The sequence below is a fragment of the Prunus dulcis genome, chromosome 3 (assembly GCF_902201215.1).
Source record: "Prunus dulcis chromosome 3, ALMONDv2, whole genome shotgun sequence".
NCBI classification, from domain to species: Eukaryota; Viridiplantae; Streptophyta; class Magnoliopsida; order Rosales; family Rosaceae; genus Prunus; species Prunus dulcis.
In genome coordinates, this window is record NC_047652.1 from 21,457,904 (window position 1) to 21,481,091 (window position 23,188).

A 23,188-nucleotide genomic window follows, 5' to 3' on the forward strand; every position below is an offset into this window, starting at 1 on the left:
AAATGAAGAAACAATTTTTGATGTGGTTAATTTTTTTCTTTTTTAGCCTACAAATCGGGTTAAGCATAGATCCATTGAATTTATATCTCCAAATAAATGATTATGGTCTACTCCCATCAACTTGACAATAAAGTTTATATATTGTTTTCAAGCAGATAGGCCATTCTCTCCCCTAAACTCGAAGGAAATTTCCTTTCAAGTGAAGACTAATGAAATTTCCAAAAGGAAAACTTTAAGTCTAGTGAAGCAAGAATCCAAGTCTAAGCAGGCAATGTAGAGGAAGACTTTGACCATATACTTGGGTGGTATATTTCCTCACCACAGCACCAAGCACACGGAAAGAAAATCATGTCTGATTGTTCTCATCCTATTCCCAAAGAAAAAACAGACAAAGAAAGTGCAATGAGAATTCAACAGTTGTTTCACAATAGGCAACTTATGCTTCTCTCCAACCCACTCCTCAAGTTCGGAAATATTTTGTGCAGTAATGATTATTTGGACTTCATGGAAGCAATTTGAGTCCCACATATATATTTAATAATAAAACATGTTACCTTTTATCTTTATTTAAATTATTTATTAATAAACAAAAAAGTAAAAAAAGACTGAGAGGGTTTTAATGGTGGTTGGACTTTTTGAGCTAACAAACTTTAATATCAAAGAGTCACCTGGGTTACACGAAAGCAAAGTGATTAAGAGGAATTGCTCCCTTATGTAGGGTACTGGATTTGAATCCTAGTATCTATGTAATGTGTGTGAGTTTAATACTATTACCCCTCTAAATAGGAAAGATCCTAAAAAAAGCTGAAGAAGAGAAGTATTATGAGAACTTTAATATCAAAGATGCCTCATTCAATTGCATTGAAAACTATAACTTTCAAGGAAAAAAAATGCTAGACAAATAAATACATTGAAGAGGGAGACAGAGTTCAATTATTGGAGAAATTTTTGTATGTTCCGGGTACGCCACGTGGCTGGTGTACCATCCAATAAACATAAGACATGTGGAATTATTGGCTAACTTACTGCATTTCTTTTTATAACATGTGGCGGGCTGCATTGCAAATATTTCATATATCTTCCGTCTATTGGATGGTGCACTAGCCACGTGGTGTACCCGGAACACCCAAAAATTACTCCAATTATTAATGGAAAGTGGATCGTATGACCTACATTGGGCCGCGTTGAGGTTTTATGATTTAGGCATTTCTTGCTAATTTGGGGTGGGTCAAAATTTTAGTATTTCGGCCCAAGCCTGCCCACACCGACAGAGTCATTAGGGCTAGGGCTTGAACTTGTCTGGTAGAATTAGTTTGGCTGGTTTATGCTACATTGCATTAGTTGGCCTGGGCTAGGCCGGCCTAATAAATATTTTAATATTTAATTATTTGTTTTTGTTGGTTGCATAATAGACTAAATATTAGTAAAAGATTAATTAACACAATATACAGTAATAGTAAGGGCAAGAAGAGCTCATTTGACTTTGAAGGAGGATGGAGGCAACATTATTTAGTAGAAACTAGAAAGTAACAGAGCAGTTGCTTAGGAACATCTGTCTCATGCTTGTTTCTGCTTTGGTTATTAAATTCTATGAATCCACTTCACTGAGTATTTGGTTAGAACATCTAGGCTTGCCGATGCTATTTGAAAATGGATGGGATCAATGATCTAATAACAGATCTGTTCATGGAATGAGAGTGTAACTTTTAGTTTTAATAGCATTTCTTCAATCTTTTAGCCCAAATTGCTCACTCCAAACCCACTGGTCATTATCAATCCAAGTCTGTAGCTTGCTCTAGGGTCTGTACGCAAAACTGAAACTTAAAAAAGATTTAAGAATAAAACAGAGGATAGGGGAAGCATGTATAAATGCCATAAAGGGCAGTATTCAAGCTGAGCTGCCGGCTTTCGCGGTTGCCATTTGTACAAACTTTCCTCTCAGTCTATATGCCTTTGCTTTGGTCTCAACACCTTTTTTTTTTGGGTCAAAATCTCAACACCTTATTTTCCGTTGTTCGTATTTTTCATTCTCATTATTGCTAGAAGGACCTTACATTGCGTTCCTAATTGGCAGGCATTTTCTCAAACAATGTCTATGCTTCTTCTCCAGACCAAAAAATGTCTGTGCTTCTTCTAATTGCTTCTAGTTCCATTGGCATTTTCTCAAACAATGTCTATCCTTTTGTTTGCACATCAACATACCAATAACCAAAGGCAGAGGCTAATTATTTGCTTAACTCAATTACATGTAAATTAAAAATATTTGTGCTATGAACAAAGAAAAACATGTTTAACTGGCCCTTAAGTAGAGCTGCTAAATTTCCCTTATATACATCCACATCATGACTAATATTAAATCACTTAATTTGCATCCGCAACCAAACTAATCTCTTCAGATTCTGAACCACTTGATGCACAGGGACTTGGATTGTCCCCACCAACTTCATCTGTAGGAGTTTGTTCCGGATATAAGGAAGGCCTTGGAGGCATTTGAAGGTTCTCAATGTCTCCTTCGAGCATCTCCACTACTTTATTCATTGAAGGGCGTTCACTGGGCCTCATTTGTATGCACCATAATGCCACAACCATCATCTTCTTTACGATCTTCTTTTCCTCATCTGTTGCATCATCTCCTATTTCTATGTCCTTTCCTTCTTTCAACTGATCAGAAACCCATGTCGGAAAGTAGATTTGGCTAAATTGGCTTGAAAGTTCTATACCCGCGTTCAAGTTCTTCCTTCTACCAGCCATTTCCATCAATAACATTCCAAAACTATACACATCTGCTTTGTACGAAACACCTCCAATGTTTTTGTAGAACAGTTCTGGAGCAATGTATCCCATGGTTCCTCTTGCTGCAGTCAAAGATACAATGCTATTATCCAATGGGTATAGCTTTGCTAACCCAAAATCAGAGACCTTCGGAGTAAAATTCTCATCTAGAAGAATGTTGTGAGGCTTGATGTCAAAGTGCAAAATTTGCATGTCACAGCCTCGATGGAGATATTCAATGCCACGAGCCACTCCAAGTGCGATTTCAAATATTTTCTGGGAACTTAATGAGATAACTCCTTGTTGGGAAAAAATGTATTTCTCAAGGGAGCCGTTAGGCATAAAATCATATACAAGAGCACGTTTCAAACCATCAACACAGAAGCCAATTAGTCGAACCACATTAACATGGTGAATCCTCCCAATGGTGCCAACTTCATTGATAAAGTCTTGCCCATTAGTTTTGGACTTACCTAACATCTTTATGGCTACCAGGCGACCGCTGCGGAGCTTTGCCTTGTATACGGAGCCATAGCCTCCTTCACCCAATTTGTCCTTGAAACCTTTTGCCATCTTTTTGATGTCTGAGTAAGTGTACCTTACTGGCATGAGATTATTATTATTACTCCGTAGAAAGTCTTCTATATTCTCATACATTGACAAGTGCCTCCTTCGCCATTTATATATTAGTAATGCAGTTACAAACGGAATACCAACTAAAGCTTTGGCTGTTAGGTATGGTGCTGCATGGTTCACAGAAAGGGAATTATGAGGAAGGATAATAAGAATAAAAATAAAATAATATACTCCTTTCCAAATCATCTCAATCCTGCAAGTGTTTAGTTCTTGTAACAGCATAAATTTGTGTTGTGCCTTCTCTTACCGAGGTAAATGATTGCACAGACCAGAAGCTGACTGCGGAAATAGTTGGTGGAAGGACTAATAGGGAAAGTCCCATCAAGGTGGAAGCGCTGATAAATAGGGTCAATAAATGTTTCTGCAACACAAAGTGAAAAAATGGATCAATGGAAGTCGAGCGAAAAAGCCAAATTTGCCGAGTACAGAGGAATCCACTCGCCTAGTTTCCAGATGATGTACTTAATGACCTTCATGTACCAACGGGTTTCTGCATTGTTAAAGAAAACAGTAACATAATAAATTATACACAAATTGAAAGCAAAAAGTAACATTGCCTAACTCTTGGTAGTCATAAATAAATTTTTTATTTGACCAACATGAACTATATACAAATTGAAGCAAAAATTATGGATAATTTCAGGTTTGGCAATTCTCTAACCTTTTGGATCTGACCAGAGTGTTGAGCATTTGATTCGATTGCCATTTCTGTTCAGCTCGCAAACATACGGTGGTCCGCAATTTACTATACATGCATAAGAAAGCCATGAGAGTTGAAAGCCATACGCTATTTCATTATATATTGTTTTGCAGGATGTCATGTCTTCCCCAGTTGAAGGGGACACCATAACCATTAGTGTTATTTTACAGGACTCCCGCAAATTGGATGAACTTGGGCCATTGGTGTAGCCACGGCTCCCAACCATGAAATAAGAATACGTTCTTACACTGGGGAAACAAGAACCTGGGCCATTGATGCATGTAGCTGTTTCAACAATGACATCAGAACGATTCATTGGATTTTCACAGCTCAGGAAAATTATAGGCATTGATAATTCTGTATATCCAATACCATAATGAATTAAGGTGTAATTTTCATAATAAGGAGATTTAGAGTCAGAAAAGTTGAACTGGGTGAAGGAGTAGAGTGGGTGGGAGAAGTAGTTGTCCTTGATCTTGTGAACACCAGCATCCACAAGTCGGATTGTGTAGTTATTGTAATTGATTGCTTGTACGTAGTACTTTCCTGATAACAAGTATAGTACTGCATGATGAGTAGTACCATTTCCATTTGCCTCACATGATAGCTCGTAGCTTTTGTTGCCGCAGTCTTTAGAGTCTCCTTTCAATCGGAACGGAGGGCTTATGTTATTAATATTTCCACAAGAACGAATACAATCAGAGATACCATCTTTATTAGCTGTAACATTGGAAGCTGTTTGGGAACATGAGGAAGGAAGAAGAAGAAGAAGAAGAAGATCAAGAAGGAGCGCAGCAGAAAATAGGAGACTTCCTCCAGACATAATGTCGGATCACAAGGCAGAGATGACCAATTTAGTACTGTATAACCCTTTGAAGAGATAATTAGACATTCATAAATTCAATTTTGACATAATTTATAATCAGATAAAAAAATAAGACGCGTTGCATGTGTTATAAAGTTAATACTTAATTGTAATATTTTATGTTTATGATATATTTTGGATTGGGTGGCAATTAGAAGGCCACGTCTGTTATCGTGGGCCGCGTCGACCGTCTCAAATACTTGTTTCAAATAGGCATTTTTCTTGTAGTGTTAGAAGGCCACGTCTGTTGTTGGCTAAAGTAAAGCTTAGCCGTTCCTTTCGTTATCTCAGTGTCGTGTGTGACACACTAGAGAAGGAGAAAATATCATACTCCTATCATTAAATGAGACGTGTGGAAGTGTATTTGTAAGGCAACAAGAGTATCTACAAATATGAAAACTATGTGAGAGAATAATAAGTCTCGATGTGGTTGTACACCTCATCTACCACATAAGTTAATATGAGAATATGGTATACAAATGTGGTAAGAGTAGCATTATTTGGCAGCAGCCAAGAGCAAAGAAAAAAAACCTCCTCTGCAAATTTGGTATATTTGTCCTTTTAACAACTCTTCCTCTATATATTTGTGTTGAGTGTTTGAGTGCAGGTTGAAATGAAATTCCAACAACATGATCCACCCGCCATTGACGGACTCAAACATCCCGAATGAAGCAGTGGGGCCCATGCTGTTTCAAGAAATCAAATTAGAGAAAATAAAAAATAAAGAATAAAATTCACAAGAGAACAAATCCAAGTCCATATCACATATATATATATATATGTATGTATATATATATGTATGTATATCATCTTCAAGAATACTTGTGCGGTGCTGCTGTGGCTAACGTTCTCATCATGAATTTCTTATGGTGCTTGCTCATGCAACTCATGATAATTGTACGAGTGGTGGATGCAGTCAATGATGGAGGAGTCCTTCAAGATTGCACAGAGACAAGATGTGGCCCGGAAGGCCCAGCTATACGATTCCCATTTCGACTTAAAGGTAGGCAGCCAATCTATTGTGGCTTCCGGGGCTTTGATCTTTCATGCACTGGCGACAACCAGACTATGCTTGAGATACCATCGTCGTCAGCTAAGCTCTTTGTTTATGATATTAACTACAGATCTCATGCAATTGGATTAAGACATTCTGATTATTGCTTGCCGAGGGAGTTCTTTTACAGCAATGGTTCTTCTCCTTCCTTTGAATTCGTAGGCCATGCATCCTTATTCAATTGTCCACCGTCAACAGTAAGAGATAAATATTTCAAGTCTCCCGATGGTTATCGATGTATGGCGAGGTTGACCCCTTGCCATGGAAACCATATTTATGCTGTCCTTGGAGAAGATTATTCCGTTGATGATTGTCCCATTCATGAAATGCCCCTGGTGTCTTGTACCAAGGTGCATGACTACACATCAGATCCTGCATATATATCTGAAATAAAAACAAGGTACATTGATGGTCTGAAGTTGCATTGGTCCATTCCAGCATGTGAACATTGCGAAGAGATGAGCAAGACATGTAGATTCACACATCAGATTGATCAAGTTGAATGTATTGATGTGTCCAAAGGTATCGATGACGCTCCAACTGTACTTACAAAGGTTTCTGATCATTTGAACATTAACTTGTTTGGATTTCATTGATTTGAAAATCCTAGCCCTGATTTCATAATCAACTTTTACAGGTCATAATCTTGGGAGGACAGCCCTGAAGATAATAGGTGAGCAATCCACAGGCCTTCATTTCTTTTCTGTTTTTGTGCATTCTTTCTTTTTATGAAGGATAAGGGAGGAGGTCCAATAGAGGAAATTAAGGACATGTTTGGAAGTGCCTTGAAAATGACTTTTGATAACATTTGATAGAAAAAGTTAGAAATGCTTCTAGGTTATTCAAGCACTTGGAAAGTAAGTTTTTAAGGAAGCACTTGAATTTTAAATATAAATCTTAGACTTGCTTCTAACAAAAGTGCTTATGAATAGAAGTGCTTTTTTTGAGCTGTATTTCCAATAATTTGTATCTAACTACAAATCGTGGGTTCTTAACGCATAAGATTATATTTGCAGGTATTTCAGCACTCTGTTTAGTTCTAATAGCGACGGGGCCGACAATCTACTATGTCTATACCTCTAACAAAATGGAAAAAGAAAATCGCCTTAGAATTGAGAGATTTTTGGATGATTATAGAGTGATGAAACCAAGTAGATATTCCTATGCTGATATTAAAAGGATAACAAGTCAATTCAAGGAAAAGTTGGGTCAAGGTTCCTACGGAACAGTGTTCAAAGGAAAGCTTTCCTCTGAATTAATTGTTGCTGTGAAAATCCTCAACAATTCAAATGAAAAAGGGGAAGATTTCATAAACGAAGTGGGGACAATGTGTCAAATCCACCATGTCAATGTGGTTCGCTTGGTTGGAGTTTGTGCTGACGGATTTATTCGTGCTCTTGTTTACGAATACTTACCAAATGGTTCTTTGCAAAATTTCTTATCATCAGCAGATGTTAAGAATTCATTCCTTGGTTGGGATAAGTTGCAAGATATCGCTCTAGGAATAGCTAGAGGAATTGAATATCTTCACCAAGGATGCGACCAACGAATCCTGCACTTCGATATCAAACCACATAATGTATTGCTAGACCAAGATTTCACTCCAAAAGTTTCTGATTTTGGTTTAGCCAAGTTTTGTGCTAAGGATCAAAGTGCAATATCGATGACAACAGCCAGGGGGACCATGGGCTACATTGCACCCGAAATCTTCTCAAGGAACTTCGGCAATGTCTCCCATAAGTCGGATGTCTATAGTTTTGGAATATTGTTACTTGAAATGGTTGGAGGCAGAAAAAACTTCAAAGTCATGGAGGACTCCACTAGCCAAGTCTACTTCCCAGAGTGGATCTATAACCTTTTAGAGCAAGGCAACGACCTACGAATCCATATCGGTGACGACGACGGAGATGTCACAATTGCTAAGAAACTCGCAATTGTGGGTCTGTGGTGCATCCAATGGCATCCAATAGATCGTCCTTCAATGAAAGTTGTAGTTCAAATGTTGGAAAGAGAAGGTAATAATCCAGCCATGCCTCCTAATCCTTTTGCCAGCACTTAAAGTTGAAAGAGAATATAATGAACAGACCTCTACGCTGAAAAAGCACATGTGCTGCATGGATTATACCACTCACTTTTGAGATTAGTCATCGTGTATTATTATAATAAGATTATTATGGTATTGTCGTGTTAAGCAGATAGTACTAGTTAATTAAGAAACTGGTTTGAGTTCAATAAATTTCAATGTAAAGTATTAGATAGCAATAATTCATCAAACTTACAATGTACATGTCATAATTGAGACTAAGATGGTGTCTCTTCTGCTAAATATGTTCATATATAATATTTTGAATTATAGAAAAGAAAAAAGGGTGACCCATATTGTGTGGTTGGTTGAGCATATACCAAAGTGAATAAAATTGTTAGTATTTATATATTTTTTTTTTTTCATACAAACACTTATGAAGGAAGAAGAATCGAATATTGATCTTCCAGAGTAAAAATAAATGATCTTAATTATTAGAATTACAAACTTCTTGTGTTATTAAATTTTCTTCAAACGTGAAAGTGTAATATTTAGATGAGGGTGTGTCAATATTTCCTGCGAACTTCTCTATTTAATTATTATTTTTTAGTTTTTATCCAAAAGCTCTAACCCCTTATTATTAAGTTATTACAACACTAGCCAGTACTCTATGCCCACTGCACAATGTCATCTTATTAACCAAAGATTCATGATTTAGGTCATTACTCAAAGATGATTACCTAAAAAATAGAATGATTAATATGATGAAATTGTGAAATAAACTCGAATAAATATTTTTTCCCTTAGTATTTGAATGGTCGTGTAGTTTAAATGTCCAAATAAATTATTCTTGGTCCATTCCCATCAACAACACAATAAACTAGTCAAAAAGGTGCAGAAGAGTCCATGTATTGTGCTCAAAACTTCAAATACAGCTGTTATACTGTATGTACATGCTGAAACACCAGAATAGTCCAGAAAGTTTGTCGGCACCAACGTGAAACTTGGACCATCTAGTAGGCCTGAAATTTCCAAAAAGTCTTTGGGCATTTCCACAATGGTTTTCCAAAAACCTGTTACTTTTTTATTTTGATTTAAATTATAAAAGATGATAACAGAAAAGTAACTTAAAAAAATAAAGTTGGACTTATGATTAGACTTTTGACATAAAACATAGGATTGAATGATTGTGAATTATTTCATATTCTACATAAGGAGGATATTTATATAAGTACAAGTTAGACTTTCCTATAAGGAATCCTAACTAGGTAACTACTTTAATTAGCAACGTGAATCACGCCCGAAAATTAGGGCTCACGCCACCATTTTGATCTATATATACTTTAAGATTAAAGAGCACGTATGTAAGAACCCAAAACAAAATATCAAAAAGAAAGAAAATATCTTAAAAAGGTAAGGAAAATATCTTTTAGCGAAATGACCAAATTGCCCTCGCATATTTTAATAGGGAAAATTTGAATTTTTAATCGGGAAAGAATTTGGGAATTTCGCCTACGCCATTGCGTAGAGCGCGGCGAAAGGAGTTCGTAGACACGGAGTAGACCCGAATCGGAGCCGTAACGAAGAAGTTATGGTCTAAAAATCGCGAGGGGCAAAATGGTAATTTGGTCAAAAAGTCAGATATTTATATCACTCTCTCTCCTCCCCCCCGTCAGCTCTCTCTCTCTCCTCCCGCAGCCAAACCGCCCGCGACCTCCACCCATTCAACTCGTCGCCACGGCCACCATACTTGGAACCGATCTCCGCCGTGGGTACCGTTGGAACCGTGACTCGACCGTCGTTCTTTTCCGACCAACACCAGCCTCGGGGGTGCGGGAATCTGGCCGGAAAACCATGATTTCCGACGATGGTTCGTCCGAATGCCACCCGAACTTCCAGCTCAGATTTCTCCTCCGTTTCTCCACCAAATCGATCGAGTAAGGTATGGTTTTTGACCTATTTTTCGTGCTCTAGCTGATGGGTATATGGGCTTTGATCGATTTTAGCGTTAAGGGGTTCGATTTACGACTTGAAGTTTGGCCGAAACTTCGGCCGCTCGAAACTACCATTTCCGGTCACTTTTTGGGGGTGGTCCAAGAACAAAAGTGACTCCAAATTGGGTGTTTTACCTAGAGTAGGAGTTTGGAGTCTTGGTTCCGAAATTTTTCGGCCACCCGGTATCGCTTTGGACACCCAAAGCTGCCCGCGCGTGCTGGAGCGCGTGGGCGAGGGTACTGATATAATTCTGTGCAGATTTGTGACCCTCGTGTCGTCACAAGCGTGTGGGATTTCGCGGATCTCGATTCGGAGTCCGTTTGAGCCCCGAACGGATTTTTCATATCGCGCGATCCGTGAGTGCTGTGTCGTTAAATAGTCGGATCGAGCTGAATTTTGGATATGTCGGTCTACGTGATTTCAGGATCACGTAGGATTCGACGGATTGCGAATCAGAGTCCCGGATACTCCGAAATCGCGAACCCTGGGGCTAGGGTTTGAGTTTTAAGCGATAACGCGATTTTGGCCAATCCGACCGTCCGATTCGGACCAAATTCGCAGAACATGGTTCCCGTTGTGTGAGAAACCTTCAGGGAAATCCAGATTGGCCATCAGAGATTGTGGACCCAACGGGTCCCGGGTCGGCCGATCTGACAGTTATCGCTTAGCTGAGTATCGGACCTCCCAAAACTGGGCCAACTGTCCGAAAAGGCTAATGTGGGCATAGGAGTATTTTTGTAAATTGAAAAGCACGTATTTCTAGGAGCCGGGGGCAGGGTGTTTAGTTGAAATTCGTTTTATTTCAGCAGTTTATTAATTTAATCTTTCGGGGTAATCAGGCACCAGGAGCCCGACAGGATTTTAAAAGGAGACCTCCGAGGGATCGAAGTAGCTCGGACCATCTGTGAGTGGACCTTCTTTCATAAATCAAATTTCATGAATGAATTGATGTGCTTTTATATGAATTGATGTGCTTTTATATAAAATAGATTTTATAAATGATTTTATCTACATGAGTTTTATAAATGAGTTTATTTGAGTAAGTTTCTTCATTCAGTCTTTGAGTAAGTTTTAATACGATTTTGAATATGAGCAGTACAATAATAATGCTATAAGTCGGTGCTGCTTATTTACCAGTTACAGAAACAGAGTTTGAGTTTTGAATCAGTTAAGACCGCAGCACGACTTGAGTTTTACAGTTATTATTCAGATATTTCTTTTTAAAAGGACATTATTTTAAAACCACCTCGCACCCGTTTTTCTTTATGGTGATTACCCAGAGTCGGACCGATGTCTACGGACATCCAGTCTGATTATAGTTCAGTCAGTGCACCTGACTTGCCTCACGAGTTTCGGGGACGCTCGGACCGTGAGTGCCAGGATTTGCGGCTCGGCAGACTTGGTGTCCCGAGACCTGCCAGAATTGCGGCTCGGCTGACTTTATGTCCCCGAGACCTGCCAGGATTGCGGATCAGGCTGACTACGGTCCCCTGCATCCTGCCAGAGCGACTCGAGCTGACTTGGTGTCATCGAGGAATCTGCCGGCGGGACAAGCTGATCATAGTCCCCTGATTTCGCCAGTTTGCGGCTCGGGTAAGTCTGTGTGACGCCCGAGACCTGCCAGGGAATTGACGAAAATGACAGGGGTACATACTGGTGGTATTTTCAAAGGATTCTGAGTTTCTTTATTAAATGTTGATTTTCAGTATTATAAATCAGTTTTTCTGATTTTTCGGACATAGATCCCTTTATATTTATTCAGTTATGAAAGGTCTGAGTACAGATTTTTTATACGCGTTTGATTTCAGTACTTTTATGAAAGCTTTGAATTCAGTGGTTTTTGTATGAAACTTTCGAGCTTGAATATGATTGATATAGAATGCCTTGAATTGACTATGCGTGATGTAGAAAGTAAGTATTCAGTTTTATTTAGTTAAATTTCTTTTTTTTACAATGGGGGATATTATGTTTATGAGAATTGCTTTGAAGAACATTATTTTTGGTCCACTCACATTTTTTTTCAAACTGTTTTTCGCCCCCAGGCCATAGAGGTACGCGGGATCCACCACCGGGCCAGTCATAGCTTCCGCACCACCAAGTAAGGTAGCGTTGTAGAAAATCCTTTAAACCCTGAGAACTTGAGAATATGCTCTGATATCCAGTTGAAAATTTGGTGTTTAGAATCGAATTGATTACTGGAAACATTCTGGCAGTTGGGTGAAAATATTTGAGATTGTTGACAGGTGAAAAACTTTGGGATTGATCAAAATACAGAGGAGACTCTGCCGAATTTTCGGCAGAAGTCTAAGGAAATTTAAAGAGAAATTGAAGTAAGAAGGGTAAAAAGGTCATTTGTGCCCGACATTCGCCAGGTGTCGGACACGTACAGGACTTGGCTCGCATTCCAAAGCGGAAATTGGGTTGGGTCCTGTCATCAAAGGTGACAATAGCGGCAATGGCAACAATAAATTCTTCCATATAAACTTAAGCTAATTTATATAAACACAACTTCTCTTCACTCCCCCTCTCCCCCTGAAGAGAAAGAGTAGTCGGAGTCAAGAACTAGACAATATTTTCATGGGCATACGTCAAGGTAATGGAGATACGTCAATTAACATATATTTTTCACTCCCCCTCCCTCCCTTGAAGAGAAGGGGAGGAGAGCACTTAAATTGCAAGGAGAACGCAAGCATAGGTCCCTATATCAGAACCTGGCTCTGATACAAAGTCAAATAAAGTATGGCAAATATTCAGTTATGCTCATATTATGATTCTTCTCCAATATGGAGGTATTTATACAAGTACAAAGATGTGTTAACCCTAAATAAAATAGGAAATATATCTAAATTACAATATGAAGTAAATCTCTGTTACAATAGGACTAAATAATAATTGGTAAGTAACCAAAATTCCAATGAAATAAGGAACTAAAATCCTAATTAAGTAAGGACTCGCCAACAAATACCAGTAACAGAGAAGAAGAAAGGCAGCGCAAAAGAGCAGCGAAGAAGACAGAGACCAGTAGTAAAATCAAAGAAAGAGATTGGGCTTAAGATGGGAGGAGAACACCGGTTGAGCAGAGGGAGAGCGTGAGAGGCCAATACCAAAGCAACAACACAGAGATACCAAGTCGGCAACACAATGATAGGGCTTGAGTGATCGATACCAAGTCGACAGCACAGAGGAAGAAACAAGGGATGTGCAAAGGGAATAGTGGCAGTGTAGCACGACAGAGAAGGCTCGACGAGTGTTGACGAGACTCACGAAGGAAAGAGAGACTGCTAGGCGAGTGTTGACGAGACTCACGAAGGAAAGAGAGACTGCTAGGTGAACGATGACGGCCAGCATCAACAAATATGAGGAAAAAATATGGAAACCATGATAGAGAAACCGTCATAGAACCATGGGAGAGAGAAACCATGATGGCAGACTAGGATAAGGCTCGCGGAGGGAAGAGAGACGGCTCGACGAGAGAGACGGTGCGACGGAGATAAAGAAGTGGACATAGATTTCAAGAGAAAGAGGGAAACAACGATAGAGAGGTGTGGTCTCTGAGGGAAAACAGAGATCTGGCTATGATATCAAGAGATGGACTTGGATAAGGAGTAGGACTAGGTATCTGAGGAGTGGAAGAGGCTCTGAGCTGTGGAAGAAAGGGAAAAAAAAAAGGTATTCATCTTTAAGAAGAGGAGAGGAAAAAGGACTATATAGAAACAAACACCTTTATGGGTGAGGAGCGCCAACGACTCTCAATGTTGGCAATTGGAGTATCGCTAATCGGCGTTAGCCATTAGCTTTGATACCATGTAGAAACTGATTTTTCCTTATATTATTCATATGATCATTATACAATATATATATATACACACACACACACACAAAAGTCTGTAAAGAATAATCTACATTTACAGCAAGCCAGCCATTATCATAAACATAAATATGGAGTTATGGCCTAATAACAACGTAATTGACAACTGACCATTTCCCATCATTAGTAGGATTAACTATTGTAACTCCCTAATACACTCCAAGATCTTGTTATCCATGGACTATAAGACATGCATACACAAACCAAGAATGAACACACACTCCAAGAGTGATAAAGCAAACGCACCAAAAACACAAAATTTATAGAGATTCGGTAACATGCCTACATCTTGTCGGGTGTCTACTTTCTGGCTCTACAATAAAGAGCCCTCAACCCCAAGGAGGGACACGCCCAGCTCAAATACAGCAAACCCACCCAAGCTCACCAAGAGCAAACCGCATTGTTCCTAAGCAAGAGCTCCAGCAAGCTTTCCTATTTTCACCTCAAGCTGCTCCCAGCTAAACAAAGCCTCTCAAGCCCTCAATTGTAAAACCCTCTCATAAATACAATACAAATACAAACAGTGGACGTAGCCCAATTTCAAGGGTGAGCCACTCAAATCCTTGTCTTATATGCGTGTGATTGTGATTTTACTGTCGTATGGTATTTTTCTTGTGACAGCTCGTCATTTTTTTGCTTTGAATTTCTTCCATTTTCGTTTGTTCTTGGTGCGATTTGTTTCGATCTTGGCGATGTCTTCGTATTAGAAGAGGTATGTAAACATGTTATCATTAGGTATCAGTATGATTTTTGAAGTTAATGGAAATTATGAAATTTTCTCATCAATGCATATGCCTTTTTTGACTTTGTTTAATTACTTGTTTTCATGATGACTTTGCCTTTTGGTTTGTTGATTTATTACGGTGGTTGCAGTGCAACTTGTTTTTGTTCAAATATAATTTGTTAAACATGTATCATGATTGAATTTGAGTAAAAAAAATTGTGAAGTATATGTATTGAAATTTATAAAATTCTCTCTATATTTTTAAGTTGATTTGTTGAGCATATATCATCATTGATGTGCTTTTTAGAGTTCTTTGCTCATTATTGTTGTTGCAGCTTGATCAGAAACTGGTGTATTTGGTTGCTTTACAATTTTGTTTGTTGGTTGCTTTACAAACTGTGACAAAATTGGAACATGTTAGAAGGACATTGAAATGAGTAATAATTGGCAGGCCTTTCTTTACCATGACAAACTTCAATTATAATTGGCACTTCCATAAAGAAACAAGTAATTAAGTTATTATCACCAGATATGCCTGGCATGAACACAGCAAACTTGGTGTGGGCATGCCTTGGCAGCAAGGCTTTGCAGAAAAATGTGTTTGAACTTATGGTTAGAACCCAATCAATGAAATAAGCAGACCTTGGGCCTGCAGCATCTACCATGGCCCCAGAGATTCTACCAGGGCCATTTTTGGAAACTTGTGGCCAGAAGACTCTTGTTTGAACTGGCAACCACCACAACCCCTCATACATATTGCTTTTGGTAGTTTCACGGTTTTTGATCCAAAACAGTTCAAAGAACTGGCCCTGGGGCTTGAACTCTTTGCTGATCAATTTCTCAATCAAAGCTACATTTGTGATGTTTGGAAGGTTGGTTTGGTCTTTGATCGGGATGGGAGTAGGATCATTACCCACAGAGAAATCACAAAATAAGGTGGAGCAGCTGCTAGGAAACAGTAATTTTAAAGCAAGGGCGTTGGATATCAAGAAAATGGTTATGAATACTATCAAAGAAGGTGGTGGCTCATACAAAACTTTCAGTAGTTTTATTGAGTGGATGAAAAGATTGGTAAGCTTTTCAAGCATTGGATCAAACGTAAATTTACTTCTTGGAAGGAGTTGGGGTCAAGCTGGTGTAAACTACAAATACAGAAACCAAAACCCCAGTTGCCATTTTAACATCTTCAATACTTCCACAAAGAATGAAAGGTAGTTCCATCAATTATAGAACAAAGTATAAAACAATAGAGTGAAGAAACTAAAGCCATTCACTGAAAACAACATCATAGTAAACCAAAAAAGAAATGAACTGTGAAATCTAAACAAAAGAGACAAAATGGTTGATTCCCCAACTTTGGATTCAAATGAGAACAATGCCAATGAAGACAACACCTATGTAATGGCGCCTAAACCAATGCTCCAAGCTCCTTCTATATATGATACGATTCAGAAACCACATTCGAAAACATCTTAAAGCGAGAAAGGAAAATTCAAGAACAAAAATGAGCAACACACATATAATAGCTGTTCCTTTTCCAGCACAAGGTCATGTGATTCCCTTGATGGAGCTGTCACAATGCTTAGTTAACCATGGCTTCACAGTCACATTTGTGAACACAGAGTACAATCACAAGCGAGTCGTGAACGCCTTGGCTGATGAAAGTCAGTTCACGGACCGTATTCATCTAGTTTCACTTCCAGATGGCTTAGAGCCATGGGAGGACAGGAATGAGCTAGGACAGTTATGTGAAGCAATACAAAGAATCATGCCTGGGAAGTTAGAGGAGCTAATAGAGAAGATCAATGAAGGGAAAGGTGACAAAGTCACTTGTGTCATTGCTGATGAGAGTTCCGGGTGGGCTCTGGAAGTGGCAGAGAAACAGAATATCAGGAGAGTTGCCTTCTGGCCTGCAGCAGCTGCGCTTTTGGCTTTGCAATTTTCTATCCCAAAGTTAATTCATGAAGGAATCATTAACGACGATGGTACGATCCTTTTTCATGTGAATATTATGGAACACTATCATGTAATATTTTGTCCAACAAGTTCTTGAATTCTGTTATTGTCTTTTCTTTTCATAGTCATTCACTTTTGGCAGGAACTGTCCCAAGAAGCCAGATAATGCAGTTAGCACCAAACATGCCTACCATGAAAACTGCAGACTTTGTGTGGGCATGCATTGGTGACTTAACCACTCAGAAAATAGTATTTCAAGTTATGGTAAGAAACAACAAGACTGTGAAATTGGCAGAGTGGATTGTTTGCAACTCAGCATATGAACTTGAGCTAGCAGCATTTGCCATGGCACCAGAGATGTTACCAATAGGCCCGCTTTTGGCAAGCAGCCGGCTTGGAAATTCAGCAGGCTACTTTTGGCCACAAGACTCAACTTGCTTACAGTGGTTGGATCAACAACCAGCCTGCTCAGTCATCTATGTTGCATTTGGTAGCTTCACAGTTTTTGATCGAACCCAATTCCAAGAACTGGCTCTGGCTCTTGAGCTGTCCCAAAGGCCATTCCTCTGGGTTGTGAGGCCAGATATCACTGACAAAAGATCTGATCCCTACCCAGAAGGATATCAAGACCGAGTAGCCTCTCGCGGTCTGATGGTGGGTTGGGCACCTCAACAAAAGGTTCTGGCTCATCCTTCCATTGCTTGCTTCTTAAGCCACTGTGGTTGGAACTCTACCATGGAAGGTGTAAGCAATGGGGTTCCTTTCTTGTGCTGGCCATACTTTGCTGACCAGTTCCTTAATGAGAGCTACATTTGTGATGTCTGGAAGGTGGGATTGAAGTTCAACAAGAATGAAAGTGGGATCATACCACAAGAAGAAATCAATAAGAAGGTGGAACAACTTCTTGGTGATGAAAATTTCAAAGTAAGAGCTTCCAAACTGAAGGAAATGGCCATGACCAATACCAAAGAAGGCGGCCAATCTCACAGGATCTTTAAGAACTTTATTGAATGGATGAAGGCATAGGCAAGTCGCCTATCTTTTTCATTCGATATGAACAAAAGGAAAAAGGCAACACAGAAAATGTGCCAATAGATCTGGTTCAAGTATTAATAATATAAGACCAATACCTCAGCTGATGTACTCATTCAATAATTAATAGAAAAGATAAAAGCGTAGGGAAACTTTCAAGCTTTTTTCCTGTCCTTGTTGTCTCTTTGTGCATGTGTGTGCGCTTCCCTTCTTTTTCCTGAAATAAAAATTAGGAGGAGAAGCAACACCAGACACCAAAAGGCATCATTTTCTGGTCAACCATATTACTGCTTTGAAATTCAGACTATATATATATATATATATATATATATATTACTGCTGTGAAATGAGACCCCAAGGTTTAAAAACATATTATTCACAGAGAATTAAACACCAAGTCTAACCTAACACCTAGCAGGAAAGAATTATACTCAATTGCTCAAAGGCCTTAGGTTGTACATATCTTCCTAGCACCGCTCACTAACTAGGTATTCTCTCCATGTCAAGTTTAAAGATGACCGCAGCATATGATTTGTCAGATTATATATGTTTCTATTAGATTGACCATTTCAGCATCTCAACGTCATCAAACTTTTGATACCGATGATCACTCTCGTGGCCAATGAGATTGATAATAGCATGGTAACATCTTTGTCTATTGTTCGAAAAAGGAATTTTTTTTTAAGGAAATGAGACCAAGTTGGTGTAAGCTGCAAAATAGAATTCAATACTTCCACAAAGAATGAAAGCAGTTCCATCAGTGACAAAACAAGAATATAAAACAACAGAATGATGATACTAAAGCCGTAGCATCAACAAAATTGCAACAGAATAAACTAAAATAGGCATGAACTCAATAACAAATAGATAGATATAATGAATGGCCTGTAAAGGAAAGAGACAAAATGATTGATTCCCTTCTCTGGGTTCAAATAAGGCCAATGCCCATGAAGACAAAACCTACAGTAATGGCTATTCAACCAATGCCTCAAGCTTGTTCTATATATGGCATGATAAGGAAACTGCATTTGAAAACATCTGGAAGTGGAACAGGGAAAATCAAGAAAGAAAAAAAATGAGCAAGCCGCATATTGTAGCTATTCCTTATCCTGCACAAGGGCATGTAATTCCCTTGATGGAGTTTTCACAATGCTTAGTTAATCATGGTTTCAAAGTCACATTTGTGAACACAGAGCATAATCACAAGCGAGTCGTGAATGCCTTGGCTGATGAAAGTCATATAAGTAGGAATCAGCTCCATCTAGCTTCACTTCCAGATGGCTTAGAACCCTGGGAGGACAGGAGTGAGCTAGGGCAGTTAACTGAAGCATTAAAATGGATCATGCCTGGGAAGTTGGAGGAGCTCATAGAAAATATCAACCAAGGGGAAGGTGACAAAGTCACTTGTGTCATTGCTGATGAGAATTGTGCCTGGGCCCTGGAAGTAGCAGAGAAAATGAAACTCAAGCGGGTTGCCTTTTGGCCTGCATCAGCTGCAGCGTTGACGTTGATTTTCGGTATCCCAAAGTTAATTCATGAAGAAATCATTGGCAATGATGGTAAGATCCTCCATCTCTAACTTGTGAATATTATGAAACACTATTATGCAATATTTTAGTCCAACAGGTTCTTAATTAAGATTGATCAAACTCACTCATCAAACTATGCAATAGGATAAGCACAGAAACAATATATGAAAAAATTTCACTAACCTTAAGTAGCAATGGGACTTATGAGGACATGGTGTTCTTGAGTTCTGTTAAGTGGCATCCTTGAATCCAACATGGCTAATGCCAGAAGATTTAAAGTACTTCGTCAGCACATTGATGTGGGATTTTTTTGGGGTATCTTCAGTTATTGTCCTTATCTTTTTCATAATCTTTCACTTTTGGCAGGAACTGTATTGAAAAGCCAGAATGTTGACTTGGGACCAAACATGCCCACCATGAACACTAAAGACTTTGTGTGGGCATGCATAGGTGACTTCACCACTCAGAAAATGATATTTGAGGTAATGTTAAGAATCAACAGGACTCTGAAACTGGTAGAAAGGCTTGTTTGCAACTCAACATATGACTTTGAGCCAGAAGCATTCACCTCGGCCCCTGAAATTTTACCAATAGGCCCACTCTTGGCAAGCAACCGGGTCGGAAATTCAGCAGGCTCCTTTTGGCCACAAGACTCAACTTGCTTGCAATGGCTGGATCAACAGCCACTCAACTCAGTCATCTATGTTGCATTTGGCAGCTTCACAGTTTTTGATCAAACACAATTCCAAGAACTGGCTCTGGCTCTTGAGCTATCCCAAAGGCCATTCCTCTGGGTTGTAAGGCCAGATACTACTGACAAGACATGTGATCCATACCCAGAAAGATATCAAGAGCGTGTAGCCCCTCGCGGTCTGATGGTGGGTTGGGCATCTCAGCAAAAGGTTCTAGCTCATCCTTCTATTGCTTGCTTCTTAAGCCACTGTGGTTGGAACTCTACAATAGAAGGTTTAACCAATGGGGTTCCTTTCTTGTGCTGGCCATACTTTGCTGACCAGTTCCTTAATGAGAGCTACATTTCTGATGTTTGGAAGGTGGGGTTGAAGTTCAGTAAGAATGAAAAAGGGATCATAACTCAAGCAGAAATCAATAACAAGTTGGAGCAACTGCTTGGTGATGAAAATTTCAAAGCAAGAGCTTCCAAACTCAAGGAATTGGCCATGACCAGTGTCAAAGAAGGGGGCCAATCCAACAAGACCTTTAAGAATTTTATTGAATGGATCAAATCGTAAGCAAGCAAGTCGCCTATCATTTGGTTTCGTCTACTCAAAATTCAAGTTTTATTTTTTTTATTTTTCATATATATATATATATTTTAATACAAGCGTTATTAGGGAAGGGGGAATCGAACCTAAAACCTCGAGTGTTGAGGTAATTAATATTGCTTGAGCTACAAGCCCCTTACCTCAAAATTCAAGTTTGAAGTTCAAGAGTGCACCATATGATATGTCAAAATTTATATGTTTCAGCTATAAGACAATGACTTGTCTTACATGATTATGGGTTTCTAATCCTGTAATGATTCGGCAATTTACACTGATCTAGGAGTACAGACTTAAACATAATCTGCGGTTCTTTTTCTAAGAGTGTTTTAATAGGAAACAAGAACTTAAAGAATTTCTAATTCCATATGGATTGAAACAAACTATCCTAATGCAAACTAGATTACTTAAGTATTTCTTAATGGGCAGGAAACTTAAGTAATATAAATAGAGGTCCATTCTCTATCTGTTAATCAACTACTCATACAGAAATCTCACCCCATAAGAGAAAGAGCTTAAGGACTGCATAGAAGAAGATCTCTATCTTACCTACTGAAGCCATGTCTGATCAAGGTTAGTACTATTGAATAAAGACATGGAATAACTTACATCAGCTATATTCAATGTCCAATGATGTATGACAATTTCACCATTTCAATGTCAATGTCAATCAAACATGTTGGCACCTCTAATCACTCTCATTGGCCATTTGATTCAAGTGACCATAGTGTGGAAACAAAATATCTCATCCTAGGTCAAATAATTAAGCCAATCAATTTGGGAATTATTTGACCTAATTGGTAGTTACCTGATTTAATTGGAAATTTATTTGATTCTCGCCTTGATTAGGGATTTGATTATTAGGGATTTGATTTAAATCAAATCCCTAATTATACCAATCTCGCCAAATCAGGGAAGAATAATTCCTTTCCATATGTGGAATTATTCTTCTGAAACCCTAGCCTCTGAGGCTCCTATAAATAGATAGCTAAGGTTGATGTACATCAAAAATCCTATCTGAAACTCTGCGGAAATTCCATCTCACAAACCCTAGCCACCATAATTCTTTCTCTCTCACACACGGCTCTGGCCACCTGGTTCACACCATACATATATCTCCGTACCCTTTTTAGTTATTATTTTCCTACGAATCAATTGAACTAACTTAGGCATTGGAGGGTCTTTGGCCAACACCCCCGAGTGTGGTCCCCTTATTCCAATTTATTTTGCAGGGAGAAAGAAATGATGAAGAGGAAGGAGGAATCTTAGACGAATATTCTTGTGGGACGAAAATGCCTCCCACACCTAGCATGAAAAGAACACCTTTGTCTATTGCATATTTAACATCTTTAATACTTCCATAAAGAACGATGAAGAAATTATACATTCACCAAAGCATCAAGAAAACAACGATATAAGAGGATCCATAATGGACTCCCTAACCCACCTCCTTAAATAAAATTTAGGGAGGAAGTAAGAATACCCACCTCCAACTGTGCTCCCTATCCAGCTCCTAAAATAGGGAGACCTCTAGGAGCTCCTAAATTTGAGGATAGAGAATGAACTTTTAGTGGCTCCCTATAATTTAATGATATCCTATTTAATGAATATTTTTAAACCTTTAATAAATATTGTCCATTTTTATACTTTTTTTCATATAGATTGACCATTTATGTTGAATTGAAATATAATTCTAGCATTTATGACTTCCTAAATTAGAGAATATGATTGACGTTGAAATTTTATAGAGAACTCCTAAAATAACTTTTGTGTGTTTTTAGCTAAATTTTAACAAAAAAATAGAGAGCATGATTGTAGATGGTCTAATAAACCAAATTAATAACTTAAAAATAAGACCAGTAACAATGAAGTCAACACCAACAGTAATGGCTCCTCATAATTAAAAAGACCTGATTAAGATAAGAAAACATCTGAAAGAGGGAAAACGAAAAATAAAGAAAAAGAATGAGCAAACAACATATTTTAGCTATTCCTTTTCCAGCACAAGGTCATGTAATTCCCTTGATGGAGTTGTCACAGTGTTTAGCTAATCTTGGCTTCGAAGTCACATTTGTGAACACAGAGCACAATCACAAGCGAGTCATGAATGCTTTGGCCGATGAAAGTCATATAAGCAGGGATCATATTCATCTAGTTTCGATTCCAGACGGCTTAGAACCGTTGGAGGACAGGAATGAGCTAGGGCGGTTATCGGAAGCAATGCAACGAGTCATGCCTGGGAAGTTGGAGGAGCTGATAGAGAAGATCAACCAAGGGGAAGGCCAAAAAATCACTTGTGTCATTGCTGATCAGACTGCAGGGTGGATTCTTGAAGTAGCAGAGAAAATGAAAATCAGGAGGGTTGCCTTTTGTCCTGCTGCAGCTGCAGTCTTGGCGTTGATACTTAGTATACCAAAGTTAATTCATGAAGGAATCATTAACAATGATGGTGAGATCCTCTTACCCCTAACTTGTCAAGTACATAATATTTTAGTCTAACTAGTTCTTCATCAAGATTGTCCAAGCTCACTCATCTCATCTTAAATGTAAAATTTTGATCCAATGACTATTTGGAAATTTGAACAAGTTCAATTCTGGAGTTCTGTTTTTATCTGTTATCATTTCACAACGGTTCATTTGTGGCAGGAACTGCCCCAAAAGGCCAGATGTTTCAGTTGGCACCAAACATGCCCATCATGAAAACTGAACACTTGTTGTGGTCATGTATTGGCGACTTAACCACTCAGAAAATTA

At 38.7% G+C, this 23,188-nt stretch overlaps 4 protein-coding genes and 1 pseudogene across 4 annotated transcripts in view; 4 read left to right on the top strand and 1 right to left on the bottom strand.

Moving 5' to 3' along the window:
- The window catches only part of LOC117622839, a 32,965-nt pseudogene extending 17,361 nt beyond the window's left edge, over positions 1-15,604 (top strand).
- Positions 2,229-4,965, bottom strand: LOC117622836 (LEAF RUST 10 DISEASE-RESISTANCE LOCUS RECEPTOR-LIKE PROTEIN KINASE-like 2.3). The gene is made up of 4 exons (XM_034353614.1): positions 4,070-4,965; positions 3,851-3,898; positions 3,656-3,769; positions 2,229-3,515 (listed from the first exon to the last, which is right to left on the bottom strand). Exons 1-4 carry the CDS (start codon positions 4,929-4,931, stop codon positions 2,362-2,364), a joined length of 2,178 nt encoding a protein of 725 aa, XP_034209505.1. The 5' UTR covers positions 4,932-4,965; the 3' UTR covers positions 2,229-2,361.
- Positions 15,605-15,741: 137 nt separating the features above from the next.
- On the top strand, positions 15,742-17,619 carry LOC117622838 (UDP-glycosyltransferase 83A1-like). The gene is made up of 2 exons (XM_034353615.1): positions 15,742-16,622; positions 16,736-17,619. The coding sequence occupies exons 1-2, from the start codon at positions 16,076-16,078 to the stop codon at positions 17,617-17,619; spliced, it is 1,431 nt and encodes a 476-aa protein (XP_034209506.1). The 5' UTR covers positions 15,742-16,075.
- Positions 17,620-18,700: 1,081 nt separating this feature from the next.
- On the top strand, positions 18,701-20,404 carry LOC117623227 (UDP-glycosyltransferase 83A1-like). Its single transcript, XM_034354125.1, has 2 exons — positions 18,701-19,184; positions 19,521-20,404. Exons 1-2 carry the CDS (start codon positions 18,701-18,703, stop codon positions 20,402-20,404), a joined length of 1,368 nt encoding a protein of 455 aa, XP_034210016.1.
- Positions 20,405-22,399: 1,995 nt separating this feature from the next.
- LOC117623146 (UDP-glycosyltransferase 83A1-like) overlaps positions 22,400-23,188 on the top strand; it is a 3,628-nt gene continuing 2,839 nt past the window's right edge. The window contains exons 1-2 of the mRNA XM_034354017.1: positions 22,400-22,883; positions 23,081-23,187. Coding sequence (XP_034209908.1) covers positions 22,400-22,883; positions 23,081-23,187 — 591 coding nt within the window. The remainder of the gene's footprint in view (positions 22,884-23,080; position 23,188) is intronic.